Source organism: Pteropus alecto, unplaced genomic scaffold (genome assembly GCF_000325575.1).
Source record: "Pteropus alecto unplaced genomic scaffold, ASM32557v1 scaffold72, whole genome shotgun sequence".
Lineage (NCBI taxonomy): Eukaryota > Metazoa > Chordata > Mammalia > Chiroptera > Pteropodidae > Pteropus > Pteropus alecto.
Genome location: NW_006436811.1, coordinates 24,166,458 through 24,189,049, shown reverse-complemented (window position 1 = coordinate 24,189,049; position 22,592 = coordinate 24,166,458). Strand labels below are relative to the sequence as shown.

General features: G+C 36.0%; 1 protein-coding gene across 4 annotated transcripts in view; it reads right to left on the bottom strand.

The window, feature by feature from the left end:
- The window catches only part of MBNL2 (muscleblind like splicing regulator 2), a 150,987-nt gene that overhangs the window by 17,301 nt on the left and 111,094 nt on the right, over nucleotides 1-22,592 (bottom strand). For 2 of the 4 annotated variants that reach the window (XM_015590905.2, XM_025048171.1), the window contains exons 6-7: nucleotides 16,571-16,624; nucleotides 15,797-15,950 (exon numbers count right to left, since the gene is read on the bottom strand). In XM_015590905.2, coding sequence (XP_015446391.1) covers nucleotides 15,797-15,950; nucleotides 16,571-16,624 — 208 coding nt within the window. Of the gene's footprint in view, nucleotides 1-7,379; nucleotides 7,475-15,796; nucleotides 15,951-16,570; nucleotides 16,625-22,592 lie in introns of all 4 variants that reach the window. The other 2 variants (XM_015590906.2, XM_006913822.3) reach the window with 2 other exon arrangements.

Here is a 22,592-nt window from a genome sequence, read left to right as displayed (position 1 = left end):
AATGCTAGAAGGGGCTGAGAGGCCAGACCTAATGCCAGTGTGTCTTTGACATGTGATGGCATCATCTCTGGTTAAGTGAAGCAACAGTCAGGTTAGCTTGTTGTTCTTCTTGGGAATCAGTTAAGATCTCTCCTCTCCAACTACCCACAGAAAGACTGGCAGGTTGCCCAAACACACAGGTAAAAGTGTGAGGAGGCAGGCAGCAGTGGCAGAACTTAGGGAAATAAGTGCCCATGAATCAAAATTTTACTCTGTTCAAGCAACTTTTATTGAAAATGAGACCCCATTCATCTTTTAGCCCTTGACAAGGATCTAAATTCCTGCATTACAGCTAGTCTCTCTTTCTTTACAAACCTAGAGCTGGAAATAAACACACATGTAGAATGAACTGTATGTTCATTCCTCTCAAAAGAGAACATCTGAAATTAGAAAAACTGAGCATGATTTTATTACCATCAACAAAAGTCAAAATACTGTAGGGAATATGACTTTTCAATCTAAAAAAGAATCCCTCAAATTCCACTGACATGCGAAGAGGATGCTATTTGAAGTATACTAAGTAGGACAATCCACCAGGCAGTTAAGTTTCCATAAGAACCCCTGACTTTTTCTGCACCAAACTGGAATGGATATTATGTCTTTAGGTGCTATATACAAAAGAATTCTTCCCAAGTTTCTCACTATGAGGTGTAAATTATTTATGCACAATCAAATGTACTAGATTACACTTATATAACTTAGCCTTTCCTTAGAGAATCTTTAATACATTTATTAATTAAACCTCATGGTAGTCCTGCAAAGCAGCTGCTTCCGAGGCAGGAAAATAAAAGGTCTATTGTCTTCTTATTTTTTGCTTTCTTGAAGAGAGAAAATAATCTGCTTCTATAGGGATCTCATAGATCCAAGTTGACCTAATGACAGAGTCCCCCTGCCACCTCTCCTCTAAAAAATTTTTGGCCATGCTAGCAAGTCTGGATTCCAATGCCACAGCCACATAGCACCACGAAATTTAGACTCACATTGCCATGCAGTTTTAACTAATAGCATTAACTGAATGTAAATACTGCAATGTTAATAGTCTTTTTTTTTTACTTTAAAAGATACAGCAGACTCCTCTCTCTCTCTGTCTCTCCCCTCCTGCCAACACACACACACACACACACACACACACACACACAAACACATGTGCACATGCACCTGCACACACACATACACGCACATTTATTCACTCCTATATCTCTCCACAAATATTTGACGTGGTAATTCTGCCTCAATTGAAGCAACCAGATCCACTACAGAAATGGAACTACCTCTACAGTTAGAGTATCAGTACAAAGTAAAAAGTGGCTAAACAACCGTAGCCGTGTAATGCTGAGATAGACGTTTCAGCCCGAGTATGGTTCACAAGGGCTGGATTCTGACACTTGCTGTCTCGGCCTTTTTGGAGCACAATGTACTTGGGGCACAGCTGCTTTCTGTAACCTGTTCCCAGGAATCAGCAAACCACAAGAAAGGAGTCTTTCTCAGTTTGATCATCCATACGAGAGACCAGCCACTTGACTGTGCATGACAGGACAGGTATCTGACGGGAGTCAACTCCTCCCATATGAGGGCTTTGCAGAACCGAGAATTTTCTTGTGAAGAAACACAGGCTCCAAACTGGTCAAATGGTGAATAGCGGGGAATGTTTAATGCCTCCTACACTTGTCTGAATATAGTCTTGACAGATGGCTTTGAATAACAGATGTTTTATGCAACTCCTTGAGATGAGAGTTTAAGTAAACAATAACCTTACCTTTCTAGATTTCTTGGTTAGTATAGGCTAACTTACATACCTAATGCTATATACAAATAGCTTTGAAGTAGTACTCACAATTATATGTGAGAGATAATTGAAATCTGATCATTTGCTTTTCTCTTCCCTCTTTAGTAATTGTAGCAGATCACATAAAGCCTAATATATGAATCTGGTTGCATGTAGTTATTTTATAATTCTGATAAGATATGGTTGAAGTTGATTATCTGTAGTAAACATATCAGGCATGTCTGGAAAATGGGATTTTCTGACTTATCAAATATTCCAATACATAAAAAGTAAAAAGTTGTGTATGTATATTATTAATAAATTTTTAATAAGCCCTTCCTAGAGCCCTCAAGGTCATAATTTTAAAGATGAATCATCACTTTTTGGAGATGTGGTTAAGTGTTGGTTAACATATTTCCAGACATATAATTTGATTTACCAGCTTCAAAGGTAGTGATGGGGTGTTCTACGAAAAAATTCTTAATATCCAATGTGTAAGAATTCTTCTTCCTAGCATAGACTCGATGATCCAGAATGAATTAGTGGACTAATTGCCCTCACTGTCCACGTAGCTCTAACTGTGGAAACATGGAGTAATACTTACTTGGAGTAACTTGGAAACATGGAGTAATATTTACTCCAAATCTGAAGGGACTCTCTTTCGAGCAAAGGCCTGGGAGGTCGTTGCGAGTTTGTGGCTCTGAAGTCTCATTGAGGTAGGAAGTGGGAAGCTGCGTGTTAGAGGTAGTCACCCTGGAGGCATTCGACCACTGAGTCCACCCAACTGCTACCACTGAGGGGGGTCAGCTCAGGCAACTTCCTGCAGTTAACCTTCCATGTCAGCCCGAATTTCTATTTCTGCCATGTGACATTTGTTTGAACAGGTTTTGCCATAGTATGAAATAGTTTTTATGTTTCTCTTTGGCTAAAAGTAACTCTGCCTATGTCATGGGCAAAGGCAAGACAAAGTGGGCCACTTGCCAGCTGCTGCAATCCCAGTTTAGGCTCTTGTTAAAACCTCCTAATGGTCTCAGCAGACTCTCCCGCCTGGAATCCATCTGCTCAGTCTTCCTAGAGTTCTATCTTGCTTGAAAACCATTCAGTAGCCAAATGAGAGCCAAACCCTTTAACCTGGCATTTAAAGTCCTGCACAATCAGAATCAAACCTATGTTGTAGCCGCTCCTGCAAACTGAAGCTCTAACCAATCTATTGTTAGTTCTTCTCTGCTAAACTTTACACTTTCCCACTTTGTACATTTGTGCCTGTCATTCTTTCTATCTAGCAATGATGATTTAAAGAATGTGCAGACAAAGTGCTTGTAGAATTCAGAAGAGAGAAAAAGCACTTCCAGCTGCAGGGGTTCAGGGACCGACTCAGAGTATAAATTGTATTTAATTGGGCCTTCAAGGATGTTATTAGAGAAAGTGAATAATCTCTGTGCATGATGAAGAAATTGAGACTTACAATATATATATTTGGAAATTATTTTCTCCATTTTTGGAATAAAATTTAGTTTTGAAATAAAAAATAATAAAGCAATGAAAGCAAAGAGTACTATAACAATTCAAGTTACAGGAATTCCAATATGCACTCTCATTTTATTAAATAAAATTCCTTATAATATGATAAAAGTTAGATAACCTATATACTAAGCTGTTTACTTCTACCTCTTTTAATGTATACTCTGAGATTAAATTTGTTTTAATCTAGGCATCTATAGATTTATAGATGCCTGACCTTTTGTTAGTAGTCTTAAATTTATATAGTATGCTCATTTTCAATTCTGATTTCCCTTGTTACCAGGCTATTTGTGAGATGTTTGGTAGAGACTAGGAGTAAAGTCTAGGACAATGATTAACACAAAAGAAGCCCATATACTTGGCTTCACTAAGACGAATGACTAATTTTTTTTTACTTCATATTTTCTTACTTCTTCTCTTACTTGTATAGAAATTATTCATAGTTTTCAGTGGTTATAGTACTCACTGGTTATAGTATTACATAGAATATAAATACATGGTTATATATTATAATTAATATATATCTACTATTGGTTTCTAAATATGCCCTGGCTATTCCATAACTAACTTGAAGTTATGCTCGAATTCAATTAATCTCCTAGCTTAGGATTGACCTTTGTTTGAGCTGCATTAGCAAGACTCCATTTTCCCCTATACTAACAGAGTTTGTTGCTACTGGCTCTCATTCAAAAAATAGTTTTACATGTGGAAGAAGTGACTTTGTGTATTTGTAATTATAGAAAGAGGCAGTATAGCATGGTAGTTAACGACAAGGCCTCTAGAGTCAAACCGCCTGGGATTAAATTCCAGTAAGACCATTTATTAGCTGTTTAGCGATGCCTAAGGTAGTTAAACTTTGTTTCACTTTTACCCGGGGGATGATGATAACCGTACTTATAAGACTGTTGTAAGGATTGAGTATATCTGTATATATGTATCTTTTCTCATGTAATATAAAATATGCGATATCACATAACACACAGTATATGAGAGAAACCATTTATAATAGTATCTTATACATAATAAGTGGTTTGTAAATAATAATATTATTATTAGGTTTAATTTGTATATAAAGGCCCAAAACCTTAATTGAAACAGGAAATAGCTGTTAATAAATTTGCTTATTGTACTTTTGTTTACATATCTACTCCCAGAGCTAACCATCTAAAAAATTATTTCATATTTCCCACAAGTATTTGGATTTTGTCTTCATATAATTTCAAACTACTAATCTAAGTTCAGTTAAAGCTTTCATTGCTAGCACTTTGATTAAACCCCAAGGTAGCACTTATGGATTTGGTGCTTGCTCATCTTGGCTCACCACGGGGTAACAGTGGTAACCTGTAAAGAAACACTGAACTGGAGGATCTGTCATGGGATGTTTCGGTCTATCTTCTCTATGAATGACCTGTATCTAATTATAAATACCTATGAGATCTGAACTATTAGAACTGACAGTCTAAACTGATCAAACGAGCTGAAAAACTGTCAAAACTCTACCATGTTTTTTGTTTAAGACAGATCTCTCAATGAAAGAAAAGAAGGTAGGATGCTTATCATTCACTGAACTCTGAATTTGTTTTTCTGTTTGTGTTTACCTTTATAATCTCATACTTTGGGTCTAGCATATCAGCTAAGGAACCTTTGTTGAATCTTAGAGCTGGTAGGGGCTTCAGAGGCGATCTAGTTCTAGTTTTCCTTTTACAAATGAGGAAACTGAGATTTATTACATTAAAATGACATATAATTCACATAGATACGATTCAATTTGAGTTTAAAGGGTGAAATCTTAAGATAGATAACTTGTCATTTAAGGGTCATCAACAATCTCTGAATTCCAAATTCTTCAGCCCTAAAAGAATTTCCAAGTACTTTGGTAGCTGCCTAGCTCTGAAACTTGTTGAAAATACATAAAGAATATTATATCTGAAAGTATGTGTTTACTATTTCCTTTTCTGTGGTTTTTCATGTGCAAGCAGAGCTTCATCAAGAGCTGCTAACGGATTTCCCTTCTTCATTATTCAAGTGCAATCTAGCAACTATTACATTCGACAAACCACAAAACATAGAACCTAGGATACTTGAAGCTACTGTCAGGGACTCTTTTAATTAGATTTCTTTGGATTTAATTCAAGTTAAGCTTGTTAGTTCCTTTACTAATCATACTCTGCTGTGAAGTGATATATTTTAGCTTCTGAATATTTCATACTTTTTACCTCTGCCTTCCTATATCTATACATAAACCTACACATAAGTATGCAACCTCTCAAAATTTTTCTACCAAGCAGAGCCGAAAAATCACTAGGCTGGAAAAAATATTTATAATAATGATCAAATATTTGTCATAATAAAGGAATTTATCCTAAAACTCTAAAGTATTTCTTTATCTTGACTTCCTTTCCATTCCTAGGAGAGATCTCTCTGTATTAGACATGCTTAACCTGCTGTAAAATAGTGGGAAATTCCATTGTAACAAATACTACTCCATTATATTTGAAACTTGTTTTCTTATGAAGGGAATTTGTAACAAAAATTCTGTTAACAATTTCAAAAACATGGTTCAAGAAGGCAGGATTTACACATAAAAGAAACAGATATCCAGCTTTCCTATTAAGAAGCTTGAGCAAGTGAAAAGGGGTGCTTTGAACATAATAATGGGAGGATGCAAACTGTCTCTCCCTTCTCCCATCCCATTGTTAAAAAAAAAAAAAAACTTCCCACCTAAGAAACTTATTTACTGTTTTTTGTTATGTCTGTTTTGAAGCTTTCCTTAGAGGTAAGTTGGCATTTTTGAGATGGTGAGTAAAGAGATGAAGAATTGTCAGTGGTTTATGTTTAACTCTTGGCCTCTACTCCCTCCCTCATGCTTTCTTGCTTTATCACAAGTTGGACAGTACAGTAAGAATTGCACAGGATTTTACTTTTATTCCTTCATTCAAGTGCATTAACACCTATCTTTTTAGTGCTTAGACCTATGGAATCATTTATTCACTTGAACATAGAAAGAAGCATGAATCAGCCCTCCTCACCTGCAGAATACTTTTTGGAATCTGCCATTTATGCCCTAACACATTTTTTTTTCCAATTTCTCTCATTAGCTCAGACCTTCCCTGCAGTCTACTCCTGTATTTCTTTCCATCGTTTATCAGTACAATTGATTTTTATCTAAAATATAAACAAACAAACAAAAAAACAAGCTAAAAACAAAACCAAAATTGCTCTTCTATGAGGGGAGGGCATGCGCAATAAAGTGTTTTTCTAGGTGAGGTAAGAGTTTATGCTCACTCATCCTCATGTGCATCTCCAAACCAGGAGCACATGTTTGCAAGTTGGCTGGCTGGGGTTAGGGTTACCATCAGCCTGTGACTGCAGAGTGGGAAATAGCCAACTGGCCCTCACTGAGAAATAGTACATCGATGGTCTTATTGGCACATGCATTAAACCAACAGAGTTAAACATCCCTAAATCAGTTATATCCAGCCTTTGTGAACTCAGTGCCTAAGAACTCTTCTTCCAGTATCTGAACAGATTGTAAAGCAGGAACCAAGTGAGTCTGGGAGCACGTATGACCAGGGTGAGATGTTAACAAGAATCATTCAGACCTCAAATTTGATACTAAGGAAAAAGGGAGAACTTTTCTAGGAGGAGAATTTTTTTCCTCCACAATAGATGATAGGGTCTGAACGAAATGAATCAAAATTAGCCAGTTTGGAAGCACCCACGGGCGAGCTTTTGTAATTTCTCTGTGGCAATTCACAAACCACTGGATACGTGATGCTGTACTAAAAGGAATTTAAGCCTGTCAGGTTAATTACACAATATTAGGTACGAAAACAAACAGTGCAACACAAAACATAGCTACATCATTATTTGCAGTAAATGTTAACTCTAAATAAGTGCAACCTGTCCATAAATGCTTGCTGTAAACTAATTAAAAAAATAAAATTTGATGGATAAACATGAAAAAAAAATTCTCACTGAGAATTTTTTTTTTAAATATCAGCACTCATTTAGAGTTTGGGATTTGTGAAAGAAAGCTTTAAAAGGAGCAAACCTGATTGGCTGTGGCTGTTGCTGCGAAGGGGACACTTGTTGCAGGAGTTGTTGCTGCAGAGACAGTGGCTGACGTAGCGCTGTGCATCATGGGTACTTTCAGGAGGGGAACCATGGGAGCAATGAACAGGAGGGTGTAGCATTATGGTAATAGAAGTGGTATTTTGGCATGGTGAATATCAGAGCAGCAAGCCATCATGGGTTAAACCAGCAGATGGCATGCAATCACAATGCAAAGCAAGGAAGCATGGGAGAGAAATAAAAAAGGGAAAATAGCTTATTACAAGTACAATTAAAGGAAGTTTTAAAACATAATCAGTGATTCCCAGAAAGGCCAAAGCAGATTACTTTGGTTGATGTATTTACAAACATTTTACTTCTAACAATAGATCATTCCCAATTCAGAGTCTATAGTGTATGTAATAATTGTTGCTTCTAAAAACACAAAATGTAATGTCTAGTTAAGTAAGAGTATATGATATCCATTTTTAATCATAATTCTAAAACATCAAAGGCTGATATGTAAGCCTAATTTTAGGTAGGATTTTTTTTACAATTTATTGTCTTTAAGTTGAATGTCTTTTGTCAATGTGGGGCTGGTCTGAACTGAAATTACCAGGGATTGTGGCTTATTTGGGTCAATAAATGGTGGAGCAAAAATCATGGCTTTGGTGTGAATTCTATCACAGTTAAACTGTGACATAGCCAGACAAATTTTGCCAATGTTTATTTTTCTGGATTCTAAATGGAACAAATTCATATGTCCTAAAGACAGACTTTTGTACCAAGGCATTGGAATGTATGGGGATAGCTATATGCTATTAAAAGTTAACATCTAAGGAGATGCTAAGGTACAAATCATCATTGCAAATAAATCAACACTTAAAATTAAAAAGAATATTAAGAAAGGCAGGTCAGATATCTGTTTTCAAAATACATCCATTTATATATTTTTTTTTAAATAAATACTTCTGGGAAACTCTGATAATTCTAACACACAGCAAAGAGGAGATAAAGGCACACCACTATGAAACTTTAAAACACTGATGAAATTAGCCTGCCTCTCTGATAAATTAAGCTTTTTTTCCTTCTGTCAAACCATAAAAACTATAAATAGAATAAAATACAGATCATTAAAAGGCAGACTCGTGCTTGTGGTTTTATGTTTTGTAGTGGTTGTTCTAGCACAGTGGTTGTTCTAGTCACATTAAAATGGTCATTTTCTTAAACATACAAGTACATTTTAAAAACCTACACATTAACTCTAAAGCCAAATAAGCCTTCAGATCTACCATTTCCTAAAGCATTTCTACCATCTCTGAAATAAATTTCAAGCAAGTGAAGGTATTGTACATAATATAAAAGACAAATAAAAAAAGGTTGAAACCTACCAATACTGGTAGCGGGTGTCATGCACAAAACTGACCCTGCATGTCATGCAATGGTAGGTGGAAAAAGTGAATAAAGGGAAAGAAACAGGTTAGCGGTTTAGAGTTAACATTCAAAGTGAGATTGAAGCACAACCAGAAATAAGTAGGGTTAGTTAACACAGTCTTTTAGAGTCATTCACATTTTCAGTACTGAAACAAATATATCTGACTTATTGTAAGCCAATATTATTCAAAGTTCACTTCTTAGACTACTTTTCAAACTTTCTATTCCTATATATCGACATGATTCTAATAAGAATGACATGTGATAATAATGCTGGAGTGTCCTTCCTCAAAGACCTCAAAGTACTTGAGAGATAGTATCAAGTTAATTTTCCAAGGTAGGAAGTGGGTATTTTACAGATGAAAAATCTGAGGCATGGTAACTACTCCAAGGTCATACGTCGTGTGATTCAAGGCTAAGGCTAGAAATAGAATTCTATTCCTAAATCCAGGTCAGATTTTGTATTCACTGGATTACACTGACCTTATTGCATTAAAGGTTTGCTTGTTTGGTTCTAAAATGTTCAATGTCAATAACAGAAGATAATAAAAATAGTAATTAAGATTCCGGAACTTCCAAATCAAAGGCTTACAGGTCACGTGAATTTTAGATTACTATCGAAAGCCCTACAATGTAGAAAGACCGAGATTCCTGTGAGAATGACTGGGATGAATATATGTTCTATTTTATGCTACCAGTTCATTATGATAAAGGAGTGGTGCCTAAACAATAAAGTCTAAATACTATAGAAGCAAAGTAGTGCAGAGTTAGGGCTGAGTTAGGACCAGGGCTAGGGAATTTTGTCATGGCTTGCTGTTAGGTGATCCTTGAGGGGGACCTTTGCAAAATTCCTAGGAAATCTCAACTTGATGTTTAAGTGGGTAGGTGGGAGGCAGGAGGGAGGATTTCAGCCCTTCCTTTGGAATAGTCACCTTACCTATAGGTGGTCTTATTAAGGTACTTGAATCAGAAAATTCTGACCATGAATACTAATATATGTTGTGGAGGACTGAAAAAAGAACCATATTGAAAGGAATTATCTAATTCTGGTTCAGTTCCTTAGAATGAAAATCAAAGTAATATAAGGATTTAGATGACTGAAGATTGAGTGTCATGTGGGTGCCAGAGAATTAGTTTTTAATGAATGTAAGTGTATCCACTTAGGGTTTTAGAACTGTCTTCTGAGATTCTAGATGAAGAATTTGTGATGTGTAGGTCTTTATTCTCTCTGCTGAACTGTTCACACCTGAGGGAGACTTTTTGCCTGATGTACGTTTTGATCAGGCTAACATTAACTCAAGACAAGAGGTTATTTAACTTGACTACTTACTATTGGATTCTTCAGCAAACATGTGCTACTATTTCCAACTTAAAACACACACACCTCCCAACACCTCAAAATCCTGTTCATGACACCCAATCTTTTTCTAGCCCTATCTTTCTAATCTTTACAAATTTCCTGAAAGTCACCTACGCATACAATTTCACTTCCTTGCTCCCATTTATTCTTCAATTGTCTCCAATTTGGCTTTCATTTTCACCTCTCCACTCAACCTGCTAATGTCACCAAAGAATTTCATATTGCTGCAATCAGGAGCTCTTTCATCTTCAGCTAACTTCACCTAACTTTCTGAGTATTGGTAACATTTAGCACTTGGCCACTCACTCCATAATAAACCACTCTTTTTTTCTTATATTTTCTGATAACTAACTCTCTCTCTCTCTCTCTCTCTCTCTCTCTCTCCCCCCATCCCTCCTTCCCCTCCCCCCACGCACCCCAATATCTCTATATGCTAGAGTTTTTCAGGACTCCGTTCTGGTTCTTTTTCATTTACTCTATACTTTTTCCTGGCGAATCATTCAATACATAATATCATTCAATCCAGTATTTAACTAATGTCTATGAGCTCAACGCTACCAAATTATGTATCCTGCCCAGATTTCTCCTTTAAACTTCAGGTCCTTTCATCTGTCTGCTCATATGGCCTTTCAACTTGGATATCTGACAAACGTCTCAAATTTAATATGTTCAAACAATCTTTCCCACAGAATATTTTTCCGCTTCATAAAATTCTATATGGACATCACTAACTATGTAGTAGCTTTAGCTTAAACTGAAAGTTATGCCTGACAGCACTGGCCCAACTCACCAATGCATGCTATGCATTATAGAATGCACCTTGTATTTGTCTGTTTGTCCATCTCTACAGCCACTTTTCAATTCCTGATCACCATTATCTCTAGGCTCAGCTATGCAATAATATCCTAACTGGTTTTCCTGCTTCCATTCTCACCCTGCCCCCCACCATAGTCTATTCTCCACTCTGCTAGCAGAGTAAACCTTTCCATATACAGGTCTGTTCACTTCTCTGCTGGAAACGATTTATTGCTTTCCCATTGCTTTTGGATAAAAACCATGTATGGTCCAGTCTGTGACTATCTCCCCAGCTCGTCCTCTTCCCCAGGCACTATGCTCCAGGTCAGCCTTTCATTTCTTTGAACTGAACACAGCACACTTTTGTCCTACTTTTGGGCTTCCCACAAGTTGTCCCCTCTGACTAGAATAAACTTTACCCTACTCTTTTCATCTTTTAGGTCTAAAGGTGCATGTCACTTCTTAGAAAACTATTTAATTGTTCTTCTACCTATCTCTACATGCCATTTAGATCAGTTTTCTATTTTTACTCTTATTAACTCTCCTTTTTCATTCATAGTACTCAGAAAAAAATTTAATTATATATTTATATGAGTATTTATTGAACATCTTGTCTCCCTTTCTCTACCGTATACTCTGGGGGATCAAGGATCATATCTGTCTAGGTCTACGGGGCACATAGTAGGTGATCAGTTGGTTGAATAAATGTTCTCAGCCATTAGTGAGTGTGTGTTGGGAGCAATTTGTCCCTAAAATTTATTAAAATATCCAGCTTGTGAATGATTTCATTTTAAAGCCAACCATGGCTAGATTCAAAGTTATCCCTATAAAAATTCTATGTTATTCTTATTCATGCTAATGTGGAGGGGCTTTCTTGGAGACCTTTCCTGTGTCATGCATGTGAATGTCACTGGGTTGCAAATCATCAACAGCAGCTCCTGCAGCCACAATGGTCTAGGATTGGACACATCACATTGGCTTCAGTTCAAGATATGGCTGCAATATTTTACCAAATTACTTTGATGAACCATGGTCTCTACATAGCTTAAAAGTGACATGAATATTGGAAAAACATAGCTTTTTCCCCTATAACTACAATGGATAATTGTAGTTATACAATTACACTCTTCCCAACCCATGCTGTCCCACCTACCTGAGATGCTCTTCCCTCATTGGTAAGATCTTCCTTATAATGTCCTAAGCAAATCTCTCTTCTTTTGGAAAGTCTGTCTTTCTCTATATACTTTCTCAACCAGACACTGCACATGCTGACGGCCGAATACATTGTCTCCTTCTTCTTCACTCAAATAGTTTCACTCATATCCTAAGTTAGCCCTTAATGCTTTCAATTATGTTTGTTTTTCGCCTACTTCTGAACTCCTCTGTAGTCTCGTTACTGGCTCTGGAAGCCAGAACACACTATACGTTCAATTACTGTCTGCTGAATTGGATGGGATACATAAATTTTACTGTGGTTTTAAATAGACATAGTTTCCATTAAACACTGACAAATTTTTCATGAAGGTGTTTGATAACCTTATGTAACATTATGGTTTCCGATCATTAGGTAATATTTGTGCTAGCACTTTTCCCTGTTCTACCTATTTCGTATTTCCAATATAATGAAATAACTCAAGGAGGGAGTCAGTGGGTTGTCTCTGTTCTGACTAGCTAAAGCATTTCACTAAGGCACTAATGCTATCAACAGAGCCTCAAATGTTTTTTTGCTTCAGTTGCACAAATATTTTAACTCTAGAAACTGTGAGTCAGAATTATCTGAATAATTCCATTAATTATATATTCCACGTTGCAGCATAGACACAGCCTCAGTTTTTCCATCTGCAAAAGGCAAATAATTATTCCTGCCATTGGCAGAACTATCTTGAAGAATAATGCAAGTATGTCTATAAGAACATTTACAGTAACTCAGAATAAACCTGTCAGAGAAATGCCAGGAACTATTATGCTGCTATTTTTGTAAGTGGTTTCCACCATTTTCCTAACATAGCCAAAAAAAAAGTATATCTACTTGGTTAAAATAATCCCTATCAAAAAAGGAAAAAAAAGAAAAACTCCCACCCACTGCAAATGTGCCAAGGCATCAACCAGGGTGATAATTATATTAGCATGGTTTTGTATAAGAATTCCATATTTTGCTTAATATTTTATGTTAATATTTCCACAGCCTGGAGGCAGAATCTAAGTCCAAATTCACATTGTGTCATTGGAAGAATTTTAATAGCACACCAAAACTTCACTATGAATGACCTTTCAATAAAGGTCTCTGGGAAAACATAAAATGCTTTTTGTTTTATATTTATGATAATCATTAAAGTATTTATAGAAAAATAATGTTTAAAAATAATGAGTCCACCATCCACCATTTTCACTTAATTTACAGAGGTTTAAAATAACAGTGATTAATAATGAATGATTATTATCATCATCACTTTAAAATTAGGCTCAAAATGCTGTGTACGAGAAAGAAAGCGTGAAATAAAAAACTACAGCCAAAATAAACTCTGAAATTTCTGTTGTGGATTTAAAGGGAAAGATTATGCTAATTTCCTTTTAATAAAATTATTTTCTCTTTCATCATTTGAGAAACATGAAAATTTCTTAGAAGTTGAAATACCATTTCAGAGCACGAGATCCACATGCTTGTTTACTATGATATTTATATCGTGTTACAAATGGAAACACTTCTAATTCACAGAATTAAGTGGGTTAGCACCCACTTTTTGGCTCCCAAAGCCCACTCTATTGAGGGTTGCTGGACACACTGAACAGTTCTTAAAGAATCCAGCAGAGGGCAGAAGTGCACAACCATAGCAGCCAGTACAGACTGAGTCCTCAATACAATGCATTTCATCGACCATAATCGTCATTACATAAGGGACGATATTTGTTTTTGCTTTGGAAGTCTTTAAACAGTTTCCAGGTGGAATATTTTAAAATAAAGATTCTTTCAGTGATTTAAAAAGTCAATTATTATTGGATGGAAGTGTTAACTATGAGTTAGAGGCATTCGGTCTTTCTCGTGGCTTAGCTCCAGGGTTTCACAGGCATTCCCAGGGAATGGTAGTGGCATATTATCACCCAGTCTTCAGAAACAGACTTGTCCTTTCATGCTTCCCCCTCAGAATATTCGTCCCTAATTTTTTTATTTTAAAACATGAAGATGAAGTTTATAAAATAAGACACCTGGAGAAATCATACAGGACTTGAGGTAAGTTTATCTTCTAGTAATTATTTTATAAATATGTTATGTCAAGTGGATTACAATACTGCTGTGCTATAACTGCACTGAAATGTCACTAATTAAGGTTGTAATAAGACAAGAGTTAAGCCCCAATAAGTATTGATTTAGAGACTGACTCCACAAGTCTATTTTAAGAGTAGAGCAGAACTAAAATTAAAAAAAAAAAAACACAAAATACTAAGAAACATTTACTTATGTAATTTATACTTTTCCTATAATAAATGTTGTTAACAGGTTAATAATTCATTTCAAAGTATAGATTTTATAGAAAAAATACCATAGAAATAGTTATTTAACTCTCTCCTTTGTTAACTCCTGATATGCTGTGAGATTTAAGGAAATGGATAATAAGCCTGTGAAAAGTACAACCATGTGGATTAGGATAAACAAGCTCTTTTTGATAAAAATTGCTATTCATCTATATTTACCTTTAAGTCATTATCATGCGATGAAAATTTGACTTTGAATCTAAGAACACAATGAACAGCCTAAGTCACTCTCTGGTTCCTTTTGTTTGTTTGTTTGACACTCTAGCAAATTTTATTTATATTGAGAATACTATCCCTTTTTCTAACACAGACCAAAGATCAAAACCACAGTCAATTTAGGGTGACTTCTTGTGTCTGTATATGGTGTATGTAGGTCTATGGTCAGGGCAGTGAGTAAGAAATGGAGGAGGGTAAACGTGCACTGTACTTTTGTTTTTTCACTTTATTTGCTGTTTTATGCCAAGCTGTAAAGTACTCTGTGGCCTCCACATATGGAGGCCCGGGTTGTGTCATGTCATGTAGATTGGACTAGTCACAGGGAAACTAGGTTCTAGGTCTTTTTCTCATTAGTTATGCTACCTTGGGAGTCACTTTGCATTTAGGGGGCCTCAGTTTTCTCATCTGTAAAACAATTAACTGGATGATCACTAAGAATCCTTTGAACTTCGAGATTCTATGATTAAGATAATTCATCTCTTAGTTGAATGATAGAGTTAATGTATCTTAGTATTCGATATTATCAGGCATTGGCTTAGAAACCAGACATAAGAGCTCTCTATATTTGTGAACTTGGAAGTTGAGAAGGATGGCAGGAGAGACAGAATGGATGTAAAAAATATGAGTAGAGGATTGCTTTAATTTGAATAACCTCACTTTTTAGTACTCTGAATAAGAATAGAAAAAAAAAGGTTAGTATTTATGGGAATTACTATTTTTAGGTCATACAGGGTTAATGACAAATTTCAATTGTCACACATAAAAGATCTTATTTACATAAACAGTTTTACATAGCATGTGTAAATACAAGAAACCAAAAGGGCTAACTGCTATTTGCTTCTCATGGGTTCAGTCTGTCACTTAACTCTATAAAATATTTGGCTTTAGAATCCTAACAGTCTTTAGCTATCATTCCAAGCAAGGTAAATATATCTAGATAGCTAGGACATTGAGTTTCAGGCTGTAGTTACTGTACCTTTAAAAGCAAACTAGATGCCACCGAACAGCTTAAAGGAATGAGAAGAAAGCACATGACCAGAAGGGCACACAGACACAGGACTTGGAACTGTCAGGGCACATACCTGTTGGAATAAATGCTGTGTGTTGCTGCAACTGTGCACTGGTTAGAGCCTGCTGGTAGTGCAAGACGCTGGGATTAAAGACCGTGCTGGCACCGTTGCTCTTTTCAAGTGCTTGTCTCTTTGGTAAAGGGTGAAGAGCACCAGGTGGAAAGGCCTATAAGTGAAGAATTGGATAAGATATGTATAACTCAAAGTAAACACACCTTCAGTGTCCACAGAGATCATCAATTGCAACATTCTTTTAAAAAATGACAGCTAAGGAGATGCCTCTGCCATGCACCTTAATTTAAATAGCAGCAATGTCGAATGAGTGAGAATTCGTTATTGAGAGCAAAAGCATGATTTCTGTAACCCAAAATGGTGCATCTCAACTAAGGAAAAGAAAAACTATCAAGCAACAACAACAAAAATGGCTTCAGCTTTTAAAATGAGTTAAACTATTCTAAGGGGGAAAAGAAGCATTTGTGTTATTATTAGTACCCATTCTTGTCTTTAACTAAATGACAATTTCTTGAATTTAAAGGTTAATGAGAATTATTTTCCGAGCCAAGTAATTTAAATTTGCTTCACTCTTTTGGAAAAGGTATTAAAATTTGTTAGGATTAATTTATTTCACATATTACATATGAAAATGAGATGGCAAAACACCTTATTGAAATTTTTCATTACTTAATAATAAATGATTGTTTGCAACCAATACTTTACAAGTAATACAAATCTCAGATGGTTCTCTGAAAAGCTACATGCAAAGCGAAAGGTGAAAGGTCAAAGTACCAGGTCTACAGATGCTTCGAGAGGTCGCTTCATTGCTTTGGCAGTCGACTGAGTCTTTTAATAACAGGCAGCGAGCACATGATGGCAGTGGGCCAATGGGATTCAAGCGAATTAACATACAGGTAAACAGCAAGCAGAGGTGCATCATGGGAACGGCATTGCATTGTGGATAGGTGAGAAGGAAAAAAATATTCTGAATGCAATATACAACGTACAAAACACTAGGCATGCACAACAACAAAAATGTTCTCTAAAGAAATGAATATTACACCTTAAATTAGTATCGAAGCAAAAATGCATCTACTATACCTTAGTTAAAAGCATATAAGAGAGTAAAATATAGATGTTTGAAATTCAGGAAAGTTAATTAAAACAGCAGCTTGCATACAAACCATAAGCATTTTTTATATTGCTTCAGAAAAAAAATGGAAAACTTTTAAGGGCCATAGGATTGAAGAACTTCTGATAAGTTAGTTTTCAAATATAAAATAATCAATGCACTAAGTATATAAGATCCAAGTTTAAAAAAAAGATTATATCTTTAACTTGTATTAAAAAAAACGTTTAATGATAATCTAGCCCAACAAAATGAAGTGGCCAACTGAGACAAAAAATTCAGGCAAAAAAATATTCAAACACAAGATTATTTAGGCAAAACTGTTTGGGTTTGGATCTTAATTTTTTGTCTGAATCATGGATAATTGTCTCAATTTTTTTCTTCATTCTGCTAGTGTGGATTTGACAATGTAGAATAAGGTTCCAAACTTAACAAGTTTTGAATTTGAACAGTAAGTTTCTCAAATTTCCCACTTTTATTCCATTGTACTGTTTCTAATGACTAACTTATCATCCATTCTATGATTTCTACTACATTTGAAATTATAATTCAATTTATCTTAACAACTTACCGGATTATACTAAGAAAACACCCTTTAATAAGGTAGTTAGTGTCCTCAAGTATCAAAATAATTTATATTTAATAATTCTATTTGTACTTTTAGCTATGATCAGTGACCAACCCAGTTAATTAGATGCGGAAATTTTGACTAGAACAAGTACAATAGCTAAAAATAGCAAACAGCTAAAAATAGCAAAGAACTGCTTGAAATATTAGAAGTAAAATAATATCTTTAACTTATAACCATACTTTTGGGCAGATAGTTTCATTTAAACAGCTGAAATAATAACAAATATTGATTTAGACTACAATGAAAAAATTTTCCTATTCCTTGGTAATTGTTGTAAAAGACCTAAAAATGCTATAATGAAATTCTGTGAAAATAAAGAAATTTGAAGGAATAGCTCCAATGCAAATAAAAAATGAAATACCCTCTTTTTATGTTTAGCACAATAGGTAAACCCCTAAGGTTTATATAATAAATACAAAATGTTATGTTCTAAAGTTCTGAATTAGAACTATGGCATTTGAAATAAAATGGGATAGTACTAAACCCTCAAAAGGGAAATAGTAAATGATATTTTCCTTGGAAAATAAAGAGTTGGTCATCATCATTTGATGATTCAGGATTCAAAGTATAGAAATGATAGGAGATCATTTCACAGAAGCGCTATGGGGGAGGGAGACTAGAAATAAAGTGGAAAGGACCATAGGTAGAGAAGAGATTTAGAATGGCCAGTGGAGAATCTGTTTTGTATGGCAGTCTTGATAGCAGCCATCAAATACTGTGAAATCATTATTCTTAAAGTAGAATTGTGAACATTTGTATAAACTAAGTGTTATAATAAGAAAGCTTCTTTATACTGGATGTTCTTTTCTCAAATGCAAGTTGCTGTTATGTAACTTCCATGACACGACTTTCATTTAAAATCTTTCATTCCTGCGTAATTTTATATTGCTAAATAATACATTTTCTTTAGCTTAATCTACCTATATATGGCTACATAGCCTGTTCTCATAGAGTGCGTTGAGAACATTAATTGGATATTTAAACTCCAAATCATTTTGGCCTCAACTCTTCCTTTCACTTTTTCAGTCCTTGGTAGTTATAGAACAAATCTGCTATTGGGTTGATTTTTTCTGATATACTAATTAGAACAGTGATTATGTCCCCCAAAGGCTGGTATTTCTGAACAAAATTTTGATTTAACAAAGAATCATTTAATGAAATTTCAAAGTAGGAAAAGAAATATTAAATATTTCTCCCAGAGATAATCGGCTGGAAGGTTAATGTTCGCTTTTTTCTGATCTTAGTTTTCTGAAACTTAATTTCCATAGAAATCACAATAATCTAGGAATGTAAAGAAACTGAGAGCTCTAAACTGAGCTGGACAGTGACTTTCTATCACTTCATCTTGTGGGTTATCTTTACTAGACACAAGTATCTTTCCCTTTGAAGGAAACACTAAAGTCTTGGAGGATCGAGCATCTGTATTAACATCTTACACACCTCACACTTTGAGGCCCATGAATAGAACACATTAAAAAACCTATATGGATGACTAATTAGGTTATAATACAGCGTTGTAGTGCACAGATATTCTGCTTAGAGGATATTATTTGAGTCCTGGCTTATGTTTACCTATGTTGAAAGATCTTCAGGCTTAGAACAGACTTTAGAGATAACCAAGCCCAGTGCATCTTGGAATCTACTTTAGGCACCTATATAGAGAAAGAAGTTCTCTTTAATTGAGACCCTAGATGTGCCAGATACTCCGCATTCCTTCTTGCTGGCCTTACGAACATTTTTGATCCTCTGCCCCTTCTGGGCCTCCTCCAGCTTGTGTACATGAAGCAAAGTTTTTCTTTTTCTGGATCAAGAAACCATCAAACTGTGGGTTGAGGCAAGCAAACCAAGGCCCATGCCAGGCGTTACAGGCAAGGACCACATGTGAGGAGTCAGGAAACCCTGACAACAACGATCAGAGCTGCCACTATAACATGGAAGAAAAGGATATGGACAAGTAGGAGGGAATTCAAAGTTCCTATACATGTTGTATGAAGTAGGTATCTCCTTGTATAACTCTGTTTTTGTGTGGGTGAAAAAAGAGTGCTTGCTTGAAGATCACATACCCTTGAGTTAAAATTACCAAACAGAAGCTCTGTCTGGCTTATTTTCACATTTTAAAAATTCTGGAGAAGATGATGCTCATGTTTTAAGAGGTATTGTGAGAAAAAAATAAGGCTCTAAAGGAAATAAGTATCTCTTTTTCTGGAATCAAAGCTTTAAATTCATTTTCAGGGTCCAATTAATCAAGACAATGGGGAAATCCCTGGACAGTAATAAAAGTTGCACTACAGAAATTCTTTGTGTTCATATATGAAACCTAGGTGAATGGAAGGAATATTAATATCTACTGACTAAAATCATTACTCTATTTGTTCTTTTAAACAAGGAAATAAAATAATAGTTTTTCTTCAGTGTACTGAGTAATCTTGGTACTAGAGTAAGAATACTTTGGCTTTATCCAAGTGAACCTAGGCTAGTTTCAAATGAACCTCTCACTTCAACTAAAAAGACATGACAGATTCAGTAATTTTCATGTCACTGTCAGAAAGAAGCTGGCTTTTGTTCTGAAACTACATTCCATTGGGTTGTCTCTGATGATGCTGCAAGATTCCCCAAAATATCAGAACTCCAAATTTGGGCACAGTATAACAATCCAGGAAACTATGGTAACTAAATATACTGACATCCACTGCAATAACCTCTATGCACCTTGATGAATATGATATGAAAATGTGCAGAAAGGTAAAGAGATATGAGGCTGAAGAATGACCTTTATGTGTAAATGGCCATTTCTTCTCTTATCTTCATTAATCCAGGTCACCTACCATTGACATATAGTAGGTACATTGTTCCTTCAAATATGTAAGAATGTGTCCCTGTAGATGTCCAAAGCCATGGTCAGTGTTGTATGGAGAAGCCTGTCTTAGAGAATGGACTGATATACCAAGAGAAGCGGAAGAGAGAACAAAGAGAGATATCTACTGGTTTTCAAGTTTCTGAATCCAGGCACCCCTAAGCCCTATTTTATTTCTCTTTTTGGAGGGTACTACATGATCTAGTAAAGTCCAACTTTTTAATTTAAGCTACTTCAGTTGGGTTTTTGTCTTTTGCTAACATAGTCCTGACTAGCCTTGGGGACATTCTTGATACCGAGTGATGATTTATAATATTAGTTCAATGGAAAAATGTGTTCTTTATGTCCAACAATCAACATACCAGTTAGGATAAATTGGAGCTGACTTAAAGAATCATTACAATGAAAAAAATTTACTTCTCATAGAATGAGATCTTCGCTAAGAGGATGGTAAGACAGAGTCCATACTGGAGAAATATATAAAAGAATTCCATTTTCATCAGCATTAAGTAACCAATTTGCTTTCATTTTCCCTCCACTTCCAATTCCCAATTATAATCAGTTTTGAAAACCACTCTTTTACTAGAACAAAAAAAGGGAGAATTTCTCTATGTTGTAACAACTTTCATATGTTGGATGCATACATCCTCAGATATATAAAAACTCGTATATTCAGAAAAATCAGTTATGTCCAGTGACATAAGAATGAAAAAGACACAGGAAGAACACTAAAAGGACAGAGACTCTGAGAGGAAACAGTGAGAGAGATGAAGGACCCAGTGCTCAAGAAGCTTGGAAAGAAGCTCAGATTGGAGAGGTCTGTATAACCACATGTGCCACACTAAGTGGCAGTCACGAAGGGCAGACTCTGTGCCTTTATTTCTGTATTCCTGTTGCTTATCACGGGGCCAGGCATTTGTAAACATTTGTGGAAAGAATGTTGAATAATATGAACCTGTTTGTATAACAGCTACCCTTGCATTTTGATCAGTTATCAATGTGTGAGGTACATGGTCACTAGTTAGAACATTGTGTTTTAAATTCTACTTTTTATCTCAAAAGCCATATCTGTCTTTTCCAAGGAAGGACTGGCTGAGTCTTTCATGCCCCACTGGACCCAATTATGCATTTCCATCATCAGCATTGTCACTCTTACTTACTAAACTCCATGCTCCTCCAAGGCAAGGAAATCTGCCTAATTTATTTATTCTACCCAGCAAGTGCCTGATGCGTGGCAAGTCTCATTAAATGTTTTGAATGAATGCATAGTGCCTGTCATATATTCAAATAGACTTCTGATAAGCCAGAGATCTCACATTAAACGAATTAATTAGGAAGTTCTGCAGCTTAGTGCAATGGTTCTCAAACTTTGCTGTACATTGGAATCGGCTTCAAAAAATGGCCACTGCCCAGGCCACGCCCAGACCAGTTAAATGAGAAACTCTGGGGGAAGGGGCTGGTGTTAGATAGAACCCTTCAAGACCTCTCAGGTAATTTCAAAATATAGCCACGTTTGAGAACTAGTGTTCTAGACAGGCGCTTCTCAAGTGTTAATGTGCATACAAAACACGGGGATATTTTAAAATCTGAATTCTGATCCCAAAGGTCTGGGGTGGAGCCTGAGAGTCTGGAGCTGTAACAGGCTCTCAAACAATAATGAGGAGGCTGTTGCTGGTTTTTAAGGGACAGTACAATAACTCAGGCACTCGAGGCTTTTTTTTTTTTTTAAGCACCAGCCAGTATAGCTCCATTTTCATCTGTTTCGTGACTTGATGTTTTGCAAGAAATTTCATTTAGGGCGAGAAAGTTTGAAGCATCGCCTTTGCGATTAATAAAAGAAAAGAGGGAAAGAATTAGGAATAGGTAAGAGCCAGACACTGACTGATCACCTGTTGCTATCTCCTCTGCTCCTGCAGCTGCTCTCTGAGGGGCCGCCGACTGTTTCCCAGCTGCACTACTTCAGCTTTATTTTTTACGGTCTTAAGCTAGGCCCCTGAGCCCCGCTCTGAGGAAGAACGGACGCTGGTTACAGCCCAGTGTCAGAGCAGAAGTGACACCTGGGGGAGGGCACTGGCACATCGCCTTTGGTTACCTGCACCTGAGGGATTTACTTATTGTGCTGAAGAAGGGAAGGAGGGGAAAACAAAACAAAACAAAAAAGGGGAAACAACAACAGAACTTAGGCAGCGGAGCAGCAGGA